At 54.1% G+C, this 18827-nt stretch overlaps 1 protein-coding gene across 4 annotated transcripts in view; it reads left to right on the plus strand.

The window, feature by feature from the left end:
* Positions 1-18827, plus strand: part of ACTN1 (actinin alpha 1) — a 96540-nt gene that overhangs the window by 67786 nt on the left and 9927 nt on the right. For all 4 annotated transcript variants that reach the window (XM_082733986.1, XM_082733989.1, XM_082733987.1 and 1 more), the window contains exons 6-11: positions 181-259; positions 3658-3739; positions 4994-5079; positions 12381-12473; positions 13783-14013; positions 15761-15908. In XM_082733986.1, the coding sequence (XP_082590112.1) occupies positions 181-259; positions 3658-3739; positions 4994-5079; positions 12381-12473; positions 13783-14013; positions 15761-15908 (719 nt within the window). The remainder of the gene's footprint in view (positions 1-180; positions 260-3657; positions 3740-4993; positions 5080-12380; positions 12474-13782; positions 14014-15760; positions 15909-18827) is intronic.

An 18827-nucleotide genomic window follows, 5' to 3' on the forward strand; every position in this document is an offset into this window, starting at 1 on the left:
CCCGGGATTGTGGCAGGAAGAAATATTCCTTCCCATCCTGTTTTAAGTCACTCCTGCTCCGAAGCACTGTGTGTTCATCTCTGGAAAAAAGGTGGGCCCCTCCAGTCCTGGTTTAGAGCTTTCCCCTTGGGTGGTGCCTGGCCCCACTCACCAGCCTGCCCCACCTTCTCCCTTGGGCAGCTGGAAGGACGGCCTTGGCTTCTGTGCCTTGATCCACCGACACCGACCTGAGCTGATTGACTACGGGAAGCTGCGGAAGGTACGTGAGCCTGTCTGACTTCTGCTGGGTCCCTCCTGGGTGTTGGCGGGGGGTGGAAGGGCTGGACCGGGGCCCTCTTCTGAGGGCCCATGGCCATGGTCAGGGTGTCACTCCCCTTAGACTGGCCCCAGAGACAATCTGTAGAAGTAAGAGGAAAGCCTCTTCCCTGTGAGGGCCACGTGGGTGTCCCACGTGCACGACACTGTGCCCTTGCTGACCTGAACAGCCCATAGCGTATGGGAACCACCGTAGGGCATTGTTGGGGTCATGGGACCCTCACTACCATTTTCCCCTTCTATTTTCCGGGGTTTATAAAGTGGATGTAGTTGCTTCCGTAATTGAAGCTGTTGTATGTTAGGGGCGTCTGTTCCTATCCAGGGCCAGGACTTGCTGGGCAGCCCTTGCACGTTCCCGCCAGACTCACTGCTGCAGTTTGGCTGGGGGATTTCCTTTAGCTGCTGCTCAGTTTCACTTAGGCTCTTGGCTTGAAGCTGCGGGGGTTTTCCTGAACCTGTGCATGGGTTGAGAGGCAGACTGGGAGGCGGAAGCTGTTCTTAATCTTGAGGTGGTTCTGGGGTCTGGGCTGGCCTAGACCTTGGAGAAGTCTGTCCGGGACCACTCTGAACTCACTCACCAGCTTTCCTCTGAGCCCATTCCGGTGCCCAGAGGCTGCCCGTGGAGCCCTCCCCCGACCCCCAGCTGATGATCGGGAGCTCAGGTTGGAATGGTGTCAGTCCCTGTGTGACTCTCTTGACAAGGCAGCTTCTAGGAATGCCTGTTCTCCACTTGATCTTGACGCTTGGAGAACGCAGTGTTCAATGAAGACCCCACCTGGCTTGTGGCCTCAGAGGCCAGGCTTGATGTTGCCACTGTGGGAGCTGCCCTGACAACTCTGTGATGGTGTCAGGGCCTCCCATTTCCAGGGTGTGGCGGAGGAAAGGGGTAGACTCCCGTTTCCTCTGGTGGCTCGAAGCCGGGCCAAAGTCTGAGGCTGGGCCCTGGGCCCACTTCTTCTTCTTCTTTTTTTTTTTTAATGGTTTTATTTATTTAGTAGAGAGTGAGTGACAGAGAAAGAGCAAGCGAGCGAGCACACAAGCAGTGGGGAGGGGCAGAGGGAGAAGCAGACTCCCGGCTGAGCAGGGAGCGTGATGTGGGGCTCGATCCCAAGAGCCTGGGAACGTGACCTGAGCCAAAGGCAGACACTTAACCAACTGAGCCACCAAGATGCCCCTCGCCCACGGCCTGGCCCTGCACATGTTTTTGGTCAGTGGTCCAGCTCTTCCCAAGCCATCATCTTAGTGGGTGGAAGGGTCCCTGTGCTCTAGCTCAGCTGCTTTGCGAGGAAGAAAATCAGATTGAGAATCCCCTGACTTACCTGAAAGCTATGTGGCCGAATCAGACAGAGCTGAGGTGGGAAACCCTAGAGGTGATGATTTTTTTTTTTTCAAAGGCATCATCACATACCCCCTAACTGTTTGTCTGATGCACCTCGGTCATAGGCATGCATGTGTCTGTTTGTGTGTCTGTGTGCTGAGGGGACAGCCAGTTAGTTAATCCATAGCTGTTTGTCACCCTGTATAAAGTGGGGCCCTGCTGACAGTGGCTGTCTGGTCCCTTCCCCCATGCCACAGACTACAGGGTCTTAGCCTTCCAGGAGGTGAGAATCTAGGGCTCTTTGTCTGCTGCCTGGTCAGCTGCCCACACTCATGTGTCTTGTCTTTTCACTGTTTCACTGTGTCTGTCTCTCCTCTTTTTAATTCAGTAGCATTATTAAAATCCAGCCCAGATACTAGCACAGACCTGGTCGTACTGAACCGCGGATGCTTTCTAGAAAGTACAGGTTACTGGAGCCAAGCGGTGTTTGGATGCTGGAGAGCTCTGGGACTCTGGCTGGGAAGCTCTTCCTTCCCATTGTGGTGTTAGCTGGGCATGGGACCCTGGCTGTTTGTGGAAATTGAGCATGGCCAGCAGGTGTAGCCTGGTCCCGAGGGCTGCTTTATGTCCTGGATGGAAGTGATTTCCACAGCTTGGCATTGTTTATGTTTTTGTTTTTGTTTTTTTAATCATTCTGGAAGCTATCAGAAACTTTCCCAGGAGGACTCTACCTACTCTTAGTTTGAGCAGTTTCTTCCTGAAAGCATCCGGGTGAATCTATTTATTTCTTTGCAGCTTTGTGATTCTCGTCTTAGCACATGGGGACACTGAGTCCTGGGCTGACAAAACCAGGCTGCTGTAGGTTAGTCTGGGGAACCCAGAAATAGCGTGGGAAGACCAGCAAGGAAGTCCCATCACTGTGTGGTGGTTTTATTCTACGCCCCCCCCCCCGCTCGTTAAAAAATTCTTTTAATTATGGTAAACTTACATAACATAAAATGGAATGTATGTAGAAACACAAAGCATAGGTGATCTAAACACTTGAGCCGTGCTGAGGTGTTCAGGGCGGGGGCGGGAGTGCTCTTGGTCCTGCACAGCTGAGACCCTGCACCCATGAAACTGTCACGCCCCGCTCCCTGTTGCCCTCGGCCCCCGGCAGCCACTGTCCTACTTTGTGACTCTGAACTTGACTGCTGTGAATGCCTCGTGTGAGTGAGTCATACAGTATTTGTGTCTGGCTTCTTTCCCTGAGCAAATGTTTTCAAGTCTGACCGAGGTGGTAGCAGGTGTGACTCCCCTTCCTTCGGAAGGCGGGGACCCATCCATTATAGGGACACCGCCTTGGTTTGCCTGCTCATGTGGCAGCTGGCAGTTGTGTCAATTTTGCCTCGCGGCTTTTGAGAATGATGCTGCCTTGGATATGGGCGGATAGATAGCAATTTGAGTCCCTGCTTCCAGTTCTTGGGGCGGTACCCCCAGAAGTGGGGTTGTGAGTCCTGTGGCGGTCCGAGTCCCCCCCACACTGTGTGCCCAGGGGCTCTGCTTTCTCAGTCCCCAATTCGCGTTCTGGAGATGGTAGCACATGTCAGGATAGTCACATTGTGGCTGTTTGAAGGAGCTGCCAAATTTCATGGAAAGGGAGCAGCTCGAGGTCTCCTTGAGCTGCTTGAATAGCAGAGGGGAGGCCGAGGCTGGGGTGCTGAGCGGCATAGCCGAAACCAGAAGCCTGGAGGAGCGGCGCCCAGGTCAGTGATCTGCTCTCAGCGTGTGCTTTTTAGCCATTTTTTTCTTGGGCTGCAGGCCAATACGCTTCACCTTTTTTCTCTGACAAACTGAGGAGGAAAAATGGCCCTTTAACCACCCACCCAGCAAGCTCTAGAGGGAAGCCAGCCTTGTGCACACCAAGAGCTGGGCCCTGGGGATCAAACCCAGGGGGCCAGAGACATCCTGTCCGTGCCCCCATCTTTGATCACCCAGACTTCTCCCCCCCCCCCCACCATGCCTTCATCTTCTTCTTCCTCTAGGATGACCCACTCACAAATCTGAACACAGCCTTTGATGTGGCAGAGAAGTACCTGGACATCCCCAAGATGTTGGATGCTGAAGGTAAAAGGTGTTTCCTTCTGTGCCTTGGCTCTTCCCTCACTGGCCTATGGTGGCCAAGACGGGTGGGGCCCGAGGTGGGAGGGGGGGAGGCCTGGTTCTGCGACCTCATCTGGGGACCCCGGTGGGGATGTGGTGGGACCTGCCTGTGAGGGATTCCTCATTCCCTAGGGTTTGAAGGGGAGGCTACCTGATCGGCATCTGCTCCCTGAGGATGGTTCTCTGTCTTGGAGCTGGGGTAGTGGGTGCTGGGGTGGAGCAGTGTTCCTCGTTGTAGGGGAGGGAAAGACTCTTTCCCCTACCTCCTTAGGGGCTCCTGGTGGGATCCCGTAAATTAGACTGGCAAAAGACAGATTAATGAGAGAAAAGCAAACAGAAGTGCATTCACAGAGAGCTCTCAGTGATGAGTACTTGGCAGGGGTGGTTAGAGATTTGGGATCTAAAGCCACACCTGACTTGTAGAGGAAAGGGAGGGGGACAGTCAGCATTTATGGAAAAGCAAGTGACTTTTTAGAAAGCTGCCTGGGCCCTTAGGAGTCTAGGAGGGAGAGGTGATCGTTGGTGACATTATCTGGGACCATTTTCAAATCAGTAAAAACCAGGAAGAACAGTGTATGAACTTCCGTATACCCCCCCCCCCGAAGACACAATTAGATTTTGTCACTTTTCCCGCCTTTGATTTTTCTTAGTTGAAATATTTTAAACCCCAGACATCACAGCATTTCACCACTACATACTTGAGAATACATGCCTTAAAAATAATGGGTCTCTTTCTCTGCAGCCATAAAGCAGATTTCATGCCTAGGAAGTTGTGTGACTACAATTCCTTGATGTATCTCTTGCCCAATTCAAAATCAGATTTCCCTGATTATTTTTCTCGAGAGTTGGTTTGTTTTAATCAGGATCCAAATAAGGACTGCATGTAGCATTTAGTCTTCTGTCTTTTCCTGTCTGTAGCATACCCCCCATCCCCCCGCCCTGTTCTTTTTTATTCTTGTCGTTGAACTTGTTGCAGAAGCAGGGCTGGCTGCTCATGGAATGGTCCTTATTCTGGGTTTGTTGTTTGCCTCCTTGGGACACTGTTTCTCTGCTCCCTCTCCTCCCGTAAGTGGAGGCTGGTGCCAGAAGCGGGTAGGGTTCAGGCTCAGCATTTGGGCATAGAAGACTTAGAGGTTCTGTAAGCTTCTTTCCACGTCACATCACAAAGAGCGTCATGTGTTCGCCAGCTGGCTTTTAACTCCGGATTTTTCTTGCCAGACATCGTCGGAACCGCCCGCCCAGATGAGAAAGCCATCATGACTTACGTGTCCAGCTTCTACCATGCCTTCTCTGGAGCCCAGAAGGTACCTGGGGCCCCCTGCTCCTTCCTCGCACAGCACACCTCATGCCAGGCCCCAAACCATGTGCTCCCGCCCTGCCCGCCTCTCCCTGGCAGGGGGTCCTAGAGGGTCTGTCTCTGGTAGAGTTAGCTCGTGGGGCCAGCGTGGCGTGCTGTCCTTGCTCGGCGCCTCCTACCCTGCATCTCTGCTCCTTCTCTCGTCTTCCGCTGCAGTCTCTGAGAAGACTGGGCTAGAGCTTGCCTTCTGGGGCCCAGAGGGCTGGCTTGAGCAGGAAGAGCTGCATGTGTGAAATCAGGCTGGGGGTTCTGGATGCCTGGAAGGCGCAGTGGGCAGCAGCCCCTCTGTGCCCACCTTTGTTGAAGCTACAGGCTTTCATGGAGCTATGGGGCGTCCCCTGGGGAGGTATCTCCTGTCTCCACTGACTTATTTTACAAAGGTGTCACGAAGCCCCCACCTTTCTCCCATTCACGGGCATGATTTAGCAAATCTATCCACAGCTTTTTTGGACCCTGGTGCCTTTTATATCCTCCTGTATCCTGCCTGGGACCCGCATGTGGGGTCACTCTGCACTCTGTATTCACAGACATAAGCACAAACCCTTGGAGTGGGGTGGGGGAGGAAGGAGGAGGTGGGCAGCCGTGAGCCCCTTCAAATGTCCTGGCTCAGTTTTGCTCAGGGAGACCTGAGTTTAGAGTCCAGTTGTGCATATTCTGCACTGCACAAGGGTACCACAACTAAAGAGCACCATTCATGCCACAGACATTGAAGATTTGAATATTTTCGTTACCCGGCTTAGCTCAGGCAGCAGAGTCCCCTCTCCTAGACCCCTCTCACGGGCCGGACCCTGCAAACACAACATGCAGGTCGACACAACTACAGACCACAGGCTGGGCCTTCGTGGTTTCAGGCCGTGGACCTGTCCCATCACGTGGATGTGCTCAGGCCAATTTCCCACCCTCCGCATGGGGTCCGAGTGACCTGTCTCCATATGCATGATGGGGGTGCTTCCCCCACCTCTGCCCAGCCTTCCCCTCTGCTCTCTTCCCCCCTTCCCTGTCTCAGCCTGTGCTCTGCCCCGCACCCCCCGCCCCTCTCCTCCCACCATCTCATTTCTCCTCTTTCTGCCCCCTCCCTCATTTGCCGTCTCTGCAACTGTCCTGTGTTCTCTCTCTCCACCACGGCTGTTTGGGTTTATTCTGTGCTGCTGCCGCTCCCCTTTCTCCTCTCAACCTCTTCTCCTTCTCTGTGCAGATGTGTAGGCACGCTAAGGCCGGATGGGAAGGCCAGGTGACCTATTGTTTCATGTCACTGCCACGCCTTCTTGGGTGCGCAGAAGGTGAGCTCTCCCTCGGCCTCGCCCGCTCTCCCTGCCGCCCTTCACCCACCTCTTCCGTCCTCCGGGGATGTTCCAGCCGCGGGCAGATGGGGCCGTGGCCCCTGCAGTGACAGGAGGGGCTAGAGAAGGCCCCTTTGCCTCTTGTGCTCTCCTGAACCTTGGCCAGGACACCTGAAGGTGCCGGGGAGCCCCAGCCTCTGGCTGGCCCCGTGTGTCTCTGTCCGCACACGCTGGGCTTAGTGGAGGCCCTAGATGGGAAAGGAGCTTGTGATCTCTGCTCCTTCCCTGGACCCCAGGTCGAGGGCCCTTATCCCAGGTGGTGGAGCTCCGGGCTGTGCTTCCCGACTACTCCCTGAAACATTGAGGAACCCCTTCGTTTTCTCTCCTTCCCACTTCAGCAGGACCATCCTCTCAAGTTACCCAGCAGACAGGGCAGGGAGAAATCTGCCCTGCCTTCCCCCGTAGACGTGGTGCAGCTTCACGCGCCACAAGGGAGGCATGGGTGCCCCATAGACCGTGGGGATTTGAATACTTGTTATTGAAGTAATCCTGCAGATGGCAGGAAAAAATAGGCTCTACCATACCAGGATGATAGTTTTCCACTGGAAGTGCCTTGGGAAGAGGCACGTTTAAGCCATTCCTCAGAGACACCGTATGGGCGAGCTGCAGCCCTGTTCCCTGGCTGGGTGGGCACCCAGAACCCTCCTTGCCTTCCTTCCGGCCTCGCCTTCTTGGCACGGAGACAGGAAAGCTATCCTGCTTGGAGGCTTCCTCACAGGTGTCCTGGCCCTCCCAGAATCCCCAGCCCTTTCCAGCCTCTTTTCTGGTCTGCCTCTTGCTTCCGATTTCTCTCTGTCCTACCACCGCTGCTGCTCTCTTGCCAACTTCTTCTGGCCCCTCTGACCCCCCACCTTTCAGCCAGGCTGTGAGCAGCATCTGTCTACTTGCTCCGCGGCCCCTCCCCCCACCCGGCCCCCACCCTGATACCCACAGAGGGCCCACTTGCCTGCATCCATAGCTAGAGGGCGCTCTGCTGCGGGGTTTCCCTCTTTCTAGCTCGTCCCTCTCTGCAGCTCCTCCGAGGGTTCTGTCCTGGGCTTCATGCCTGCTGACACTGGCCTTCCCTGTGTCCTGGCTGATGATGATGCTCGGATGGGAGTGCGTGCGTGCGAGAGCGTGTGTGTGTGTGTACGTGTGTGTGCATGTAGCAGCCTGCTTCCCCCCGCCCTCACCCCGATCTCATGCCACCTCCCCCATGCCTTCCTCCCTCCCTCTCATCCTTGTTGCAACCATTTCATGCTCCTTTGGTCCACATTCAAGGACAAGGTCACCAGTGTGGGGCGGGGAGTGGGGCAAGGGTGGTGGTGTGCCTCTCAAGGCTGGGGTTGAGAGCCTCTCCCAGAGTCAACCCTAAACACTTCCAAGGATTCAGGCACCTGCTTAGAGCCAAGCGGGCCAGGGGAGGGGAAACTTCGCCCTCTCCTACGGAAGAAAGAGGGCTCTTCCAGACCCACACACTCTTCTTGTCTTGACCATTTCCATATCTCATGCCGATCCTGAAACCCATGCCCAGTACCCTCTGTCCCCTCCACTGTCTTTCTCTTGTCAAGCCTTGGAGGGTGGAACTAGAAAGGCAGCAGAGTGCCTCATGTGCAGGCTCGTGTCTACACATGTGTGCATGCACGCGTGTCTAGTGGTCCTCCTGCCCATACAGGTATGTGGCGTGCAAGTGCACGTCTACTAGAAATGGGCAATTCTAGGTAGATAACGGGAAGTTTTTGATGAAAAAGATCACAGATGACATTTTGGTCCTCCTTGTCGGACGAGGACCAACTTCTGTTTGACATGATGGTTTGGGTTCTGATTCTTTCTCAGTTTTCTTTTCCCCTCCTCTTCCCCCATGTCAATTTAGAATCAACAGAAAGCAACAGCTTCTGTTTATGTAGTTGGTGCTTTAAAGTTCATGGTCTGTTGGGAACGACCGTGAGAAATAGCGATCTACGGCCCAGGCTGGCTCTGCTGTAGGTACTTCTGGGCACTTTGAGGAGTAGATGGTGATGTTTGTATCTGTCTGGCCCTTCGGTTGCTTTTTTTCATGTTGTGAATCTCCTGCGGGAAAGAAACCCCATTCCTGCCTTCAAGGGATACATGGTCTCTCTAGGGGAAGCCCTGACACCCAGAAGCCAACGATGGGTGGCTGTGGTGCAGTCAGTGCCCACTTTGCTGCAGACCTGAGCAGGGGAGGGGCAGGTCAGGGGGGCTGCTGGGCTGCATAACGCGGACGCTTTCTTGAACAGGAGGTCCTTGAGCTTGGGAGTCTTCGGGGTTGGGTAGGGGTCCTCAAGTGAAGATGTGGCAAGGGTGGGGAAGGCAGTCCCAGTGTGGGAGACAGTGCAGCCTGCGAGGGGAGGGTGAGCTCGCCCTGCTGGCCAGGTCTCCCAGCAGGGAGCGAGGCCCCCAGGGGAAGCCAGAGATGGCAGCCAGGGAGCGTGCTGAGCCCCTTTCCCTGTGGGCCCTGTTGGTGGGGACACTGGAGTTGGGTGCTGGTTTAAATACAGGGAAGGGCTGAGCTGTGGGAGGAAGGAAATGGACAATTCTAGGTAGATATGGGAAATTTTTGACGAAAAAGATCACAGATGACATTTTGGTGGCATTCACGTGAATCCCTGTGGATTGTGGGTGGCAGAGCCGTTGTGCGTCATTTGGCCACATTTGGATGACAGACGAGACGCCACCTGAATTCACTACCTGGACCAGCGAATTTGATGTTGCTTTGTAGGGCAGCAGTCTGGCCTGGGAGAGCTGCATTTCACGTGGGATAGCTAAGTTGTTAAGTACTCCAAGAAAAAAAGTCCCTCACTTAAAAATAAATAAATAAATAAAACACTCATAGGAAACTAAACAGATTGTTCTGCATTAAGCTGTATAATAATACAACTTAAAGTAAGTCATGAAAAAATAAACCAAGGGGGGGGGTAAATGCAAATTTCTAGAAGCCTTCCTTTGGCATTTACAAGTAGTCCTTTTGCCTGATGTTATAAAATACTTTCTCAGCCCCGTAAAGATATCTGTGCTTATGTCCCTTATCTCTTGCAAATTCTGTTAACATCAGAGAGGCCTGGGTCGTCTGGTTTCTCCTCTCCGTCCAAAGCAGCCCATCTCCTCCTGCTGGGAGAGCCCAGGAGAGCCTGAGGCCAGCACTTCTCAGGGTGGTAAGCCCCTAATGGGGCTTCGCTTTCTCTTTCTCTCAGACAATGAATGTTTCCTCCCCTAGAACAAATCTTTCCTCTGAGGTGTCTTTATGACTTGGTGGTCCTCGGTACCTCTCTCCCGAATCCCCCATAGTGATGAAGTTCTTGTAGCCATGGGAGAAATCTTTTCTAGAAAACTAGAAAGTGGGACAACTGAGGTAGGCCTCGGTCCCACCCTCAAGGACCTTACTTGCCTTCACCACAGCGAGTGCGTCCCTCAGGTCTGCCTTCCCTGCGTGGCCTCTGTGGCCTCCTGGGTGGGGGGTGGCGGATGACTGGATCCTTTAAGGGACCAGTGTGGTAGCAAGTGTCACCTTGTAGGCTGCTACAGGGGGAGTTATGCAGTGAGCGGAAGAAACGGGTCAGCGATCTTTCTGTCTTTTTTTTTTTTTTTTTTTTTTTCTCCTTAAAATCAAGTCTGGATTCCAGGAGCCTGCTTCTTTCCTAGAGGGAACTGTGGGAGCTGGGAGGAGTTTGCAGATGGGCTGTTGCCATTTCTAAACTCTTGCTCTGTGACGCCTGTGCTTTCTTTCCGAAGGCACATTTCCTGGTTATAATGATCGCTTTTCTCAGTCTCCTCAGGTAAAGCCACCTGGGTGTGAGCAGGCCTAGTTGCAGGCTTGGGAAAGAGGTGGGACTGGCTCCCCCAGACTTTATCCAAAAGGACCCTCTATTGACCCTGGAGCAGGCAGGCTCCGAAGGAAGGGCAGGGCTCCCAGGGGAGGCTCCCAGGATCTGTCTCCTACCATGCCATGAACTCAGGCCTCATTCAGTCTGTTGGTTTGACAAAGCAGCACACAGGTCAAAGCTTAGGACCACTGAACTCAGAATTTCAAGATGAATCAGGAAGGTAATGAGGCCAAGGAGGGCTTTATCCAGGAAACATGGCAGTGGTAGCTGCTGCCTGCCTGTGGTGCGTGGCGGTCTCTGGTTCTTACCTACCTGCTCAGCACGCTGGACTGACTTACCTATGTTACTATGGAGACCACTGCCCCACCCACCTGGAGGTCTCCCTCCCCAGTCTTCAAGGGAAGTGGCCCTGGTGACTTCAGGTGGATTGCTATCCCCAGCCCTCCTCATGGGACACATCAGCCTGTTTCCTATGACCTTGCTCTTTCCAGGACCCCACAAGGAAGGAATTTCCTTCCTCGTCACCTTTTGGAATTTTCTGTGGTTACCTGTTTGTTCTTAAGAGGAAGGATGATCCCTCAGGGGTTCCACGTGAGAAGGGGCCACGGCATCTCCAGGGCAGAGTTAGGCTGGAGGGCAGAGGGGTGAGGGTCTAAGAATGTGACTCCCTGCCTCGGTGTCTTGAGACCTGGGATTCAAAGCACCCATCCCGTCTTGGGGGCCTGTGGCCATTCCCACAATTGAACCTGGGGGAGGTCTCCTTGCTCCAACACCTTATCCTGGCGAGTGCAGTCTCTTGACTTGGAGTTCGAAAGGACCTTTATGCTGACCTGCTTACACACACACACACACACACACACACACATACACACACACGCACGCACACGCATCCCAGCAGCCTCTCGTAGTCACATGATTCAGTGGGATATGTCCTATTTGAAAAGTTCTGCAAAGAAAAAACACTTGGATCTTAAATATTTCTTTCCGGTTGAAAGCACCTTCATTCTCTGGAAGTTCTTCCTTATGCCTAGCCTCCATTTATCTTGCTGCAATAAAAGCTCATTTTGTGTTATTCATCAGCTGGTTGTGAGGTCCCATCTTTCTGTCCCTTATGCTCTTGCCATCTGCAGGGTCACTGTTCTCTAGGGCCCCAGAATGCATATCTGTTTTTTCATTGGTATTATCTGCTCCTGTCCCTAGGCTTTCTATCCCAGGACCCCCAAAAGGCTCTGCGTTCCCCTTCCCTTGGAGGCGGGTCATGATGCGAAAAGATGAGTTTAAAAATCACCGGAGCAACTGGTAACTTAGGGCCATCTGGCCCTTGCTGGTGTTGGGTCCACAGCACCCTTCATAGACTAAGAAGGCAGTGTCCCCTGGAGTTTCTGGGCTTTTGCCTCTGATTTCCAGTCAGTCCTCTCTCATTCCTCTTGTCACCAGGACCCAAAGGCTAGCAGAAGCCCAGCTCTCACTCAGCGCAAAGACCCGTGCTTAGCTTTCCCGCAGGCGCCTGCCTGGCCATTCTTCCCATGCTGGGTTGATCCTTAAGTCTTCTCCTTTGTGCTGTAGAGGGTCTCTGAGTCTTCTCTGATATTCTTAGGGCTTTGAGCCAGGAGCAGATTCAGTAGCGATCTCGAGAGGCCCTGTTGCCTCTCAGTCAGCACCTTATTCCAGACTCCCAGCTGTGAATCTCTGCATCTCCCGAGATCCTGACCCGATCTAGCCTGAGAGCCTGAGTTTTGGGAATCCTCCACTTGGGATTCTAGGCTGTGTGTGCATTTTCTCATCTCTTTACCTGAGCGGAACGTTTTGATTGTATCGGCCATTACTATGTTAGTGTCTTCCCAACATGCAATGGTTGGCCTCCAACTCAGGTCTTTCTCCAGGGATCCCCAGTTCAGCTACGAAGATCTTTCTCTGGGCTCCCTTGACTGTGGGACCCAGCATGGGCTGGTAGAGAGGCTGGCAAGGAGGATGTGGATTCAGAGCCTTGAGAGCTGCCTTCCTGCCACGTGGAGCTGCTGGGGTGGGAGCTCCTGCTACCCTGGGCTGACCGTGCGTATCCCCCCCACCCGCTTTCTTGTTGCCAGGCGGAGACAGCAGCCAATCGAATCTGCAAGGTGTTGGCCGTCAACCAGGAGAATGAGCAGCTCATGGAAGACTATGAGAAGTTGGCCAGCGATGTGGGTACCTCATGGCTTCTCCTGGCCTTGCTCAAGCAAGGCTCTGCTACCCCACCCTGCGGGAAAGAGGGAGCCCCCAGAACGTGTCCCCCTCAAACCCGTCCCTGGGGCACAGTCTGAGGCTTGGTCCCAGCACAGCAGATCCAGGGAAGCTTGGGCTCCTCTCCCCTTCTCCCAGGAGGCAGAGGCGGGCTGGGCTGCAGGCTCCAGAGAGCCGAGTCCCCGGCCTTTTCTCTCATCGACAAACAGTGAGCCTGGAGAACTCTGCACCTCTCTGGGTCTTGGTTTTTTTCACTTGTCAGGTGAGAGCTAAGCCAAGAGATCTCTTTCTAGTTTGGTATACTGTTGTGCTTTGAGTGGCTTGGCCTAGAAAAGGAGGACGCCTGGTTCAGGGAGGATGTGAACTGGAGGGGGACCAGGGCTGGCTCCAGCTAGCTTAGCAGCTGGGCCTACTCAGGGGACAGGAGGAGACAGTGCTGGGTCTGCTGTTCTTCCATTGACTGTATGTGGTTGAAGGCTCCACTTGCCTCTTCCTTAAAAGAACTGAGCCTTCTGAGCCCAACCTCTTAGGGGATCTGCCGTCCAGCGTAGTAGGTACCCAAGTGCCGGGCTTCCTCTCTGCTCTGCTGTGCCGGCTTGCTCACCTGGGCAGGTTATGTGACCTCATGGTGCCTCAGTCAGCCCACTGCAACCTGGGGGAGGATCACAGCACCTCACCCCATGGGGTTAGGTGATTATGCCAAGGAGTTAATTTAGGGGACAGGCTGACCCCTTCCGGCGCTCATTCTATTTCCTGTGACCGCCAACACTCCCTCCCCCACACCTTCTCCACCATCGTCACCTCATCCAGGCCGTCATTCCCTGCCTGTGTCCCAGAAGCCAGCCCCTTCCTTTTTGAGTTAGAGATCCTCATTCTAGAATTCTAGGTGGCCAGGTGACAAGGGCCTTGGGAAACAACTGGGCACCCCCTCCCTGATCCGGCTGAGGACACGGAGGCCCGACCAGGTGGTAGAGCTGGAGCCCGAGCTCAGGTCTCCTCCTAGTCAAGCTGACCTTCCAGGAGGTCTGGCAGAGCAGGGGCTGGAGTCAGCCTCTTCCCCAGGCAAACAGGAGGCTGGTGGCCAGACTGGGGTGGGGAGTGGCCTGGGACCTGGCCTCGTGGCTGGGGAGTGGGAGTCGGGACAGAGTGTACCGTCAGGAGGGCACACTCCCCCCGGCCCTCCCCGTGTGGGAAGGACCAAAAGGCCACGAGGAGAGGGAAGCAGTCCCTCCACCGGCTCCCAGCATCCTTACCCCTTCCGCCCTCCAGCTGCTGGAGTGGATCCGCCGCACGATCCCCTGGTTGGAGAACCGGGCGCCGGAGAACACCATGCAGGCCATGCAGCAGAAGCTGGAGGACTTCCGGGACTACCGGCGCCTGCACAAGCCGCCCAAGGTGCAGGAGAAGTGCCAGCTGGAGATCAACTTCAACACGCTGCAGACCAAGCTGCGCCTCAGCAACCGGCCTGCCTTCATGCCCTCCGAGGGCAGGATGGTCTCGGTGAGTGCAGGGGAGCCCGGGGCCCCCCAACGGACCACCAGCTGCTCCCCCGCTTGCCCCTCCCCCAGGCTCAGCCCCCTCCTCGCCACTATTCCAGGCCAAACTCGCCCTCCCAGCACCATCTTCTCCCCCCACCCCTCAAAAAAACATCTTTGTAAGCAAAATACCTCTTTACATATTCAGCCAAACAGGGCTCCATCCGTAGCAGTCAGGATAATTTTTTTACTGCTGTGGAATCTTTTCATACACTTTATTTTACTTCATTTTTTTTTAAGGTTTTATTTATTTATTTGTCAGAGAGACCAAGACTGTGAACACAAGCAGGGGGAGCAGCTGGCAGACCGAGAAGCAGGCCCCCTGCTGAGCAAGGAGCCTGATGTGGGATTTGATCCGAGGACCCTGGGATCATGACCTGAGCTGAAGGCAGGCAGTTAACTGACTGAGCCACCCGAAGTGTATTACCATACAAAAAATGTAATGGCTTTTTTTGGGGGGGGGGGTAGGCTATTTCAAAGATACAAACAGGCAAAAAACAGAAAATAGAAATTACTCATAATCTCAGTTGTCAATATCAACTTTAAGAAAATGTTTTTTAGGGGCACCTGGGTGGCTCAGTCAGTTGCGCATCGAGCTCTTGATCTCAGCTCAGATCTGGATCTCAGGGTCGTGAGTTCAAGCTGGGCATGGAGCCTACTTACGAAAAAAAATGTTCTTTGGAAAAACATCTTTATGTAAATATCATTTTTAAGAAAATCCTAAAGCATGTTTATTTCATAAGCCTCTTTAAAAAAAAAACTAAAATTATATCATGAATGGTTTTCCAAGTTGTTAAATTCTCTTCCTGTAGGTTACTTAGGTTATTTCTGTTTCCTGCTTATCCTGTCCTCAGACTTGGGAAGGAACATTATGAGCCAGGGAAACAAGCAAAAAAATTTTAAAAGTTCACCAGGATAAGCTTTTGCCCTTTAAAATGACAAGTCCTGAGACAGTGTGGGGATATAAAGCAGTAAGGGCAGGGGATGGGGAAAGCAGGCAAATTGGAAGGAGGCAGGATCCCCGGGGACCCTGGAGGAGAGGAAAGAGTCTCCAATTGCAGTCTTTTTCCAGATTCCAGGCTGAAATAGCAGCTTTTAGATGGCTAGAGCCCCTGCTAACTGGAGGGTGCTGTGTGAGTTAGAAGGGCCCTCCTGCCCCCGGGTGGGTGCAGCCTGTTCCTGGGCCCCCAGATGGCATCCAGGCCGGTTCTGCCCCTGTCTGCCCAGCGGGCACCCTGTGCTCATTGTAGGCGCGACCCTACAGGTTTGAAGGGCTGTGGGTTTGGGCTCAGCAGCTGTCCCTATGCTCAGATGCTTGGCCAGCTCAGCCAGACCAAGGTCCCTGCAGGCTCCAGGTGACTGCCCAGAGCTCATGACACATCCAGAGATGTGGGCATCCTGGGAGGCTCCTATCCCTGCTTCCCTCACTCAGTTGTTGCTCCTTTCCCCGGCTCGCCCTACATCCTGTGATTGTCAGTGTCCTGGGCCTCAGAGGGCCTCGGACTTTTTCCCCACAGGGCTGCACGCCAAAGCCCTATAGCTGGGTGGCCTATATGGTCTTGGGCCTAATGTCCTGCCCAGGAGGCCTGGTGCCCCAGAGCCTGGGAAACACCGGTGGTGGGGGGGGGGCGCTGGGGGGGCCTGGCTGACGGGAAGGGGCTGGGGTTCTCGGGGGCCAGCAGGGCCTGACCTTGTGCCTCCCATCCCTACAGGACATCAACAATGCGTGGGGCTGCCTAGAGCAGGCGGAGAAGGGCTACGAGGAGTGGCTGCTGAATGAGATCCGGAGGCTGGAGCGGCTCGACCACCTGGCAGAGAAGTTCCGGCAGAAGGCCTCCATCCACGAGGCCTGGACGGATGGTAACGCCAGCCCAGCCTCCTGCCTCCCCAGGGGATACCAGCTTCCATGCTCCACCGGCCAGACCACCAGCCCCAGCTCCTTTCTGTCTTGCTGCTTGTTTTGCTTTGCTTTGTCTCTTACTAGTTGCTCTTCCTTAGACAAACTCACTGGCCTTTTGGGGGACTCTGCTTCCTCATCTGTAGAGTGGGGATAATCATAGTGCCAACTTGGTAGGTTTAGGGGAACAGAATGAATGAGCACCTCGGAAGCACCGAGAAGGATTCCTTGCCTAGGACGAGGCTATGTATGTGTGACTCATTGTTGGTTTTGGTCACCGCGATGATGTCTTCTCCCCTAAGGCTGTTAGCTTGGGTTCTCATCATGACTCTGCCACCTAGAAGCAGAGTAAGTTTGGACCAGCAACTTAGCCTCCAGGTCTTGTTCTCTCATCTGTGACATGCAGGGGACCAAGCGCCCTCCCCTGTGTCAGCATCCAGGGCTGCTGGAACCAAGGGCCAGACACTGGCTAGCTTCACATGGCAGAAACGTGCTCCCTCCCAGGTCAGGAGGGAGTCCAAAGCAGAAGGGTCAGCAGGGTTGGTTCCTTCTGGAGGCTCCAAGGATGAGGCTGTCTATGTTGCTTCCTGGCCTCTGGTGCTCAGTGGTTGTCCTTGGTGTCATTGGCTTTGTTCAGTCGCTGCACCATCCCCCATGGCTGCTTCTGTGTTTCTCCTTTTTCTAATAAAGCCTCCAGTCATTGGATTTAGGGCCCTCCTGGTCTCCTATGACCTCATCTTAACTAATTGCATCTACAAAGACCCTTTTTTCAAATAAGGTCAGATTCTGAAGTTCTGGCTTGACCTGGGTTTCGGGGAACACTATTCAACTCGGTATGCGTCCCCCTACCTAGGGTTGCTGTAGCGGTAAGCATCGTAAGGACATTTTATGCTTAGCTGAGTGCCTGGCAGGTAGAGCACACTTCGTAAATGGTAGCCCTGGGGATTCTTCCTCCACTGCATGCCCTGGTGCTGTTTTCTGGCCTCCAGTGGTAGTGACCTAGAGCCCTTGCCGTTTTAACAGAGGTGAAACTTGGAGGCACTTGGGGCCACACCTGGTGTCTCCCTGTTGGCAGTTGAAGTTAACTCCAAAGAAAGAAGAGTCATACCTAGAGTAGACTTTTCCTAGAACTGGGGGCCAGGGGTGGAGAAGGACCCACACTGCCCGTCTCCTAGGGTCCAGCCATTTCAGCTGGAACCTCTGGCGTAGCCTCTGTTGGCTGGTGAGGTAGGTTGCAGTGTCTCCATGCTCCCCCATCAGATCTCAGGCTGGAGACGGTGAGGGACGGGCTATATCCTGTGGCATGGTGGGGGATGGGCACGTGCTTGAGTTGGCCTGAGGGGGCCTGGGTTAGCTCCATGTTGCAAGTACACAGTGGTGCAAGCTTGCTCTCTGCAAACCCCCTGCCCCCCCACTGCCAGGTGCACCTGGTGCAGAGTGGAAGTAGAAATCACACCAACTCACGTGTGTCAGTTACAGCTTCCCCAGGGCCCGGGCACAGCTCACAGGAAGGTACAGAGCAGGGGCTGGCCCCGTCAGCCGGTCCATTACCAGCAGGGACATGAGAATGGCTGGTGTGAGGGCAGCAAATGCGGGCACAACCTCTGGGCAAAGCAGTCTCGCTGGGCACGTCCACACCTGGCCGTGGTGCCGCCTGCTGACCCAGGAGTTCTTGAACCTGTCTGAAGCATGAACCCTGAACGTGGGGAAAATCACACGTCTAGGGAGATTTGCCAGGAGACCCTCTCTGATAGCACAAGCTGAGGGGTCTGGACGCCCCACGGTAGGGGGACAGGTGGTCACACCGGTGGTGACTCAGCCACCAGAGGGGACACAGGTGAAAACTGAAGCCAGAGTAGAGACTCTGAGGATGGGCTGCTGAATGTTTGAAAGCACAGCTTCCATCTCCCTGAGGGTTGTGACACGGCATCTGTATAAGGAAAGATGGAAAAAGAGTAGATACGTAGGCTCATCATTAATTTTTTTCCCTGGTAAACTTAACATATTATTATTCTGACTTAAAGAATAAGAAGTAGCAGGTCATCTATCTGGCTCAGTCGGAAAAGCATGTGACTCTTGATCTTGGGGTCGTTAAGTTTGAGCCTCACCTTGCATGTAGAGATGAGTTAAAAATAAAATCTTTTTTTTTTTTTTTTAAGATTTTGTGTTATTTATGACAAAGACAGTGAGAGAGGGAACACAAGCAGGGGGAGCTGGAGAGGGAGAAGCAGGCTCCCCGATGAGCAGGAAGCCCGATGGGGAGCTCAATTCGGGATGCCAGGATCATGACCAAAGCCAGAGACAGACGCTTAATGACTAAGCAGCCCAGGTGCCCCTAAAAATAAAATCTTTAAAAAAAGAAAAAAAGGTAGAGGGGAGGAAAGAAAGGCCCCTTTGGGCACGGTCCTTCCAGCCTCCACAGCCCAGCCTTCATCTGCTGAGACTGGCTGAGCTTCCCTGACGGGCCCAGCGAGATGTGCAGGGTGGGGGCGTGCAGGCCGGGCTGGGTCCCCTGTGCTGGACCAGACACTTCATGAGACAGCTGACAGATGTCACGTAGCAGTAGTCCTGGGGGCTTCATTTCTCATCCCATTTCCTCCTGGGAAGCAGAAATCCCAGACGTGCCAGCCCGCCCTGTTCCTAAAGAGAGAGCAGCGCCCCTGACAGTCACAGAAGGTTCTGGCCACTGTTGGATTCTGTGTAGAGTGCTGTGACATGCGGACCACAGCCAGATAATCAAGGGGAGGGGTCCCTGCAGGGCTCCTGGGGGCCTGCAACAGTAGCTGGAGAAAGATGGGGCGCTTGGCTGGTTCTTTCCCGGCTGTACCACAGGGCATAGCCCAGCGTAGCCTTCGGACGTAACCACTCCTCGTGGCCCCATA

Source organism: Mustela nivalis (genome assembly GCF_964662115.1).
Source record: "Mustela nivalis genome assembly, chromosome: 6".
In the NCBI taxonomy this organism is placed as follows: domain Eukaryota; kingdom Metazoa; phylum Chordata; class Mammalia; order Carnivora; family Mustelidae; genus Mustela; species Mustela nivalis.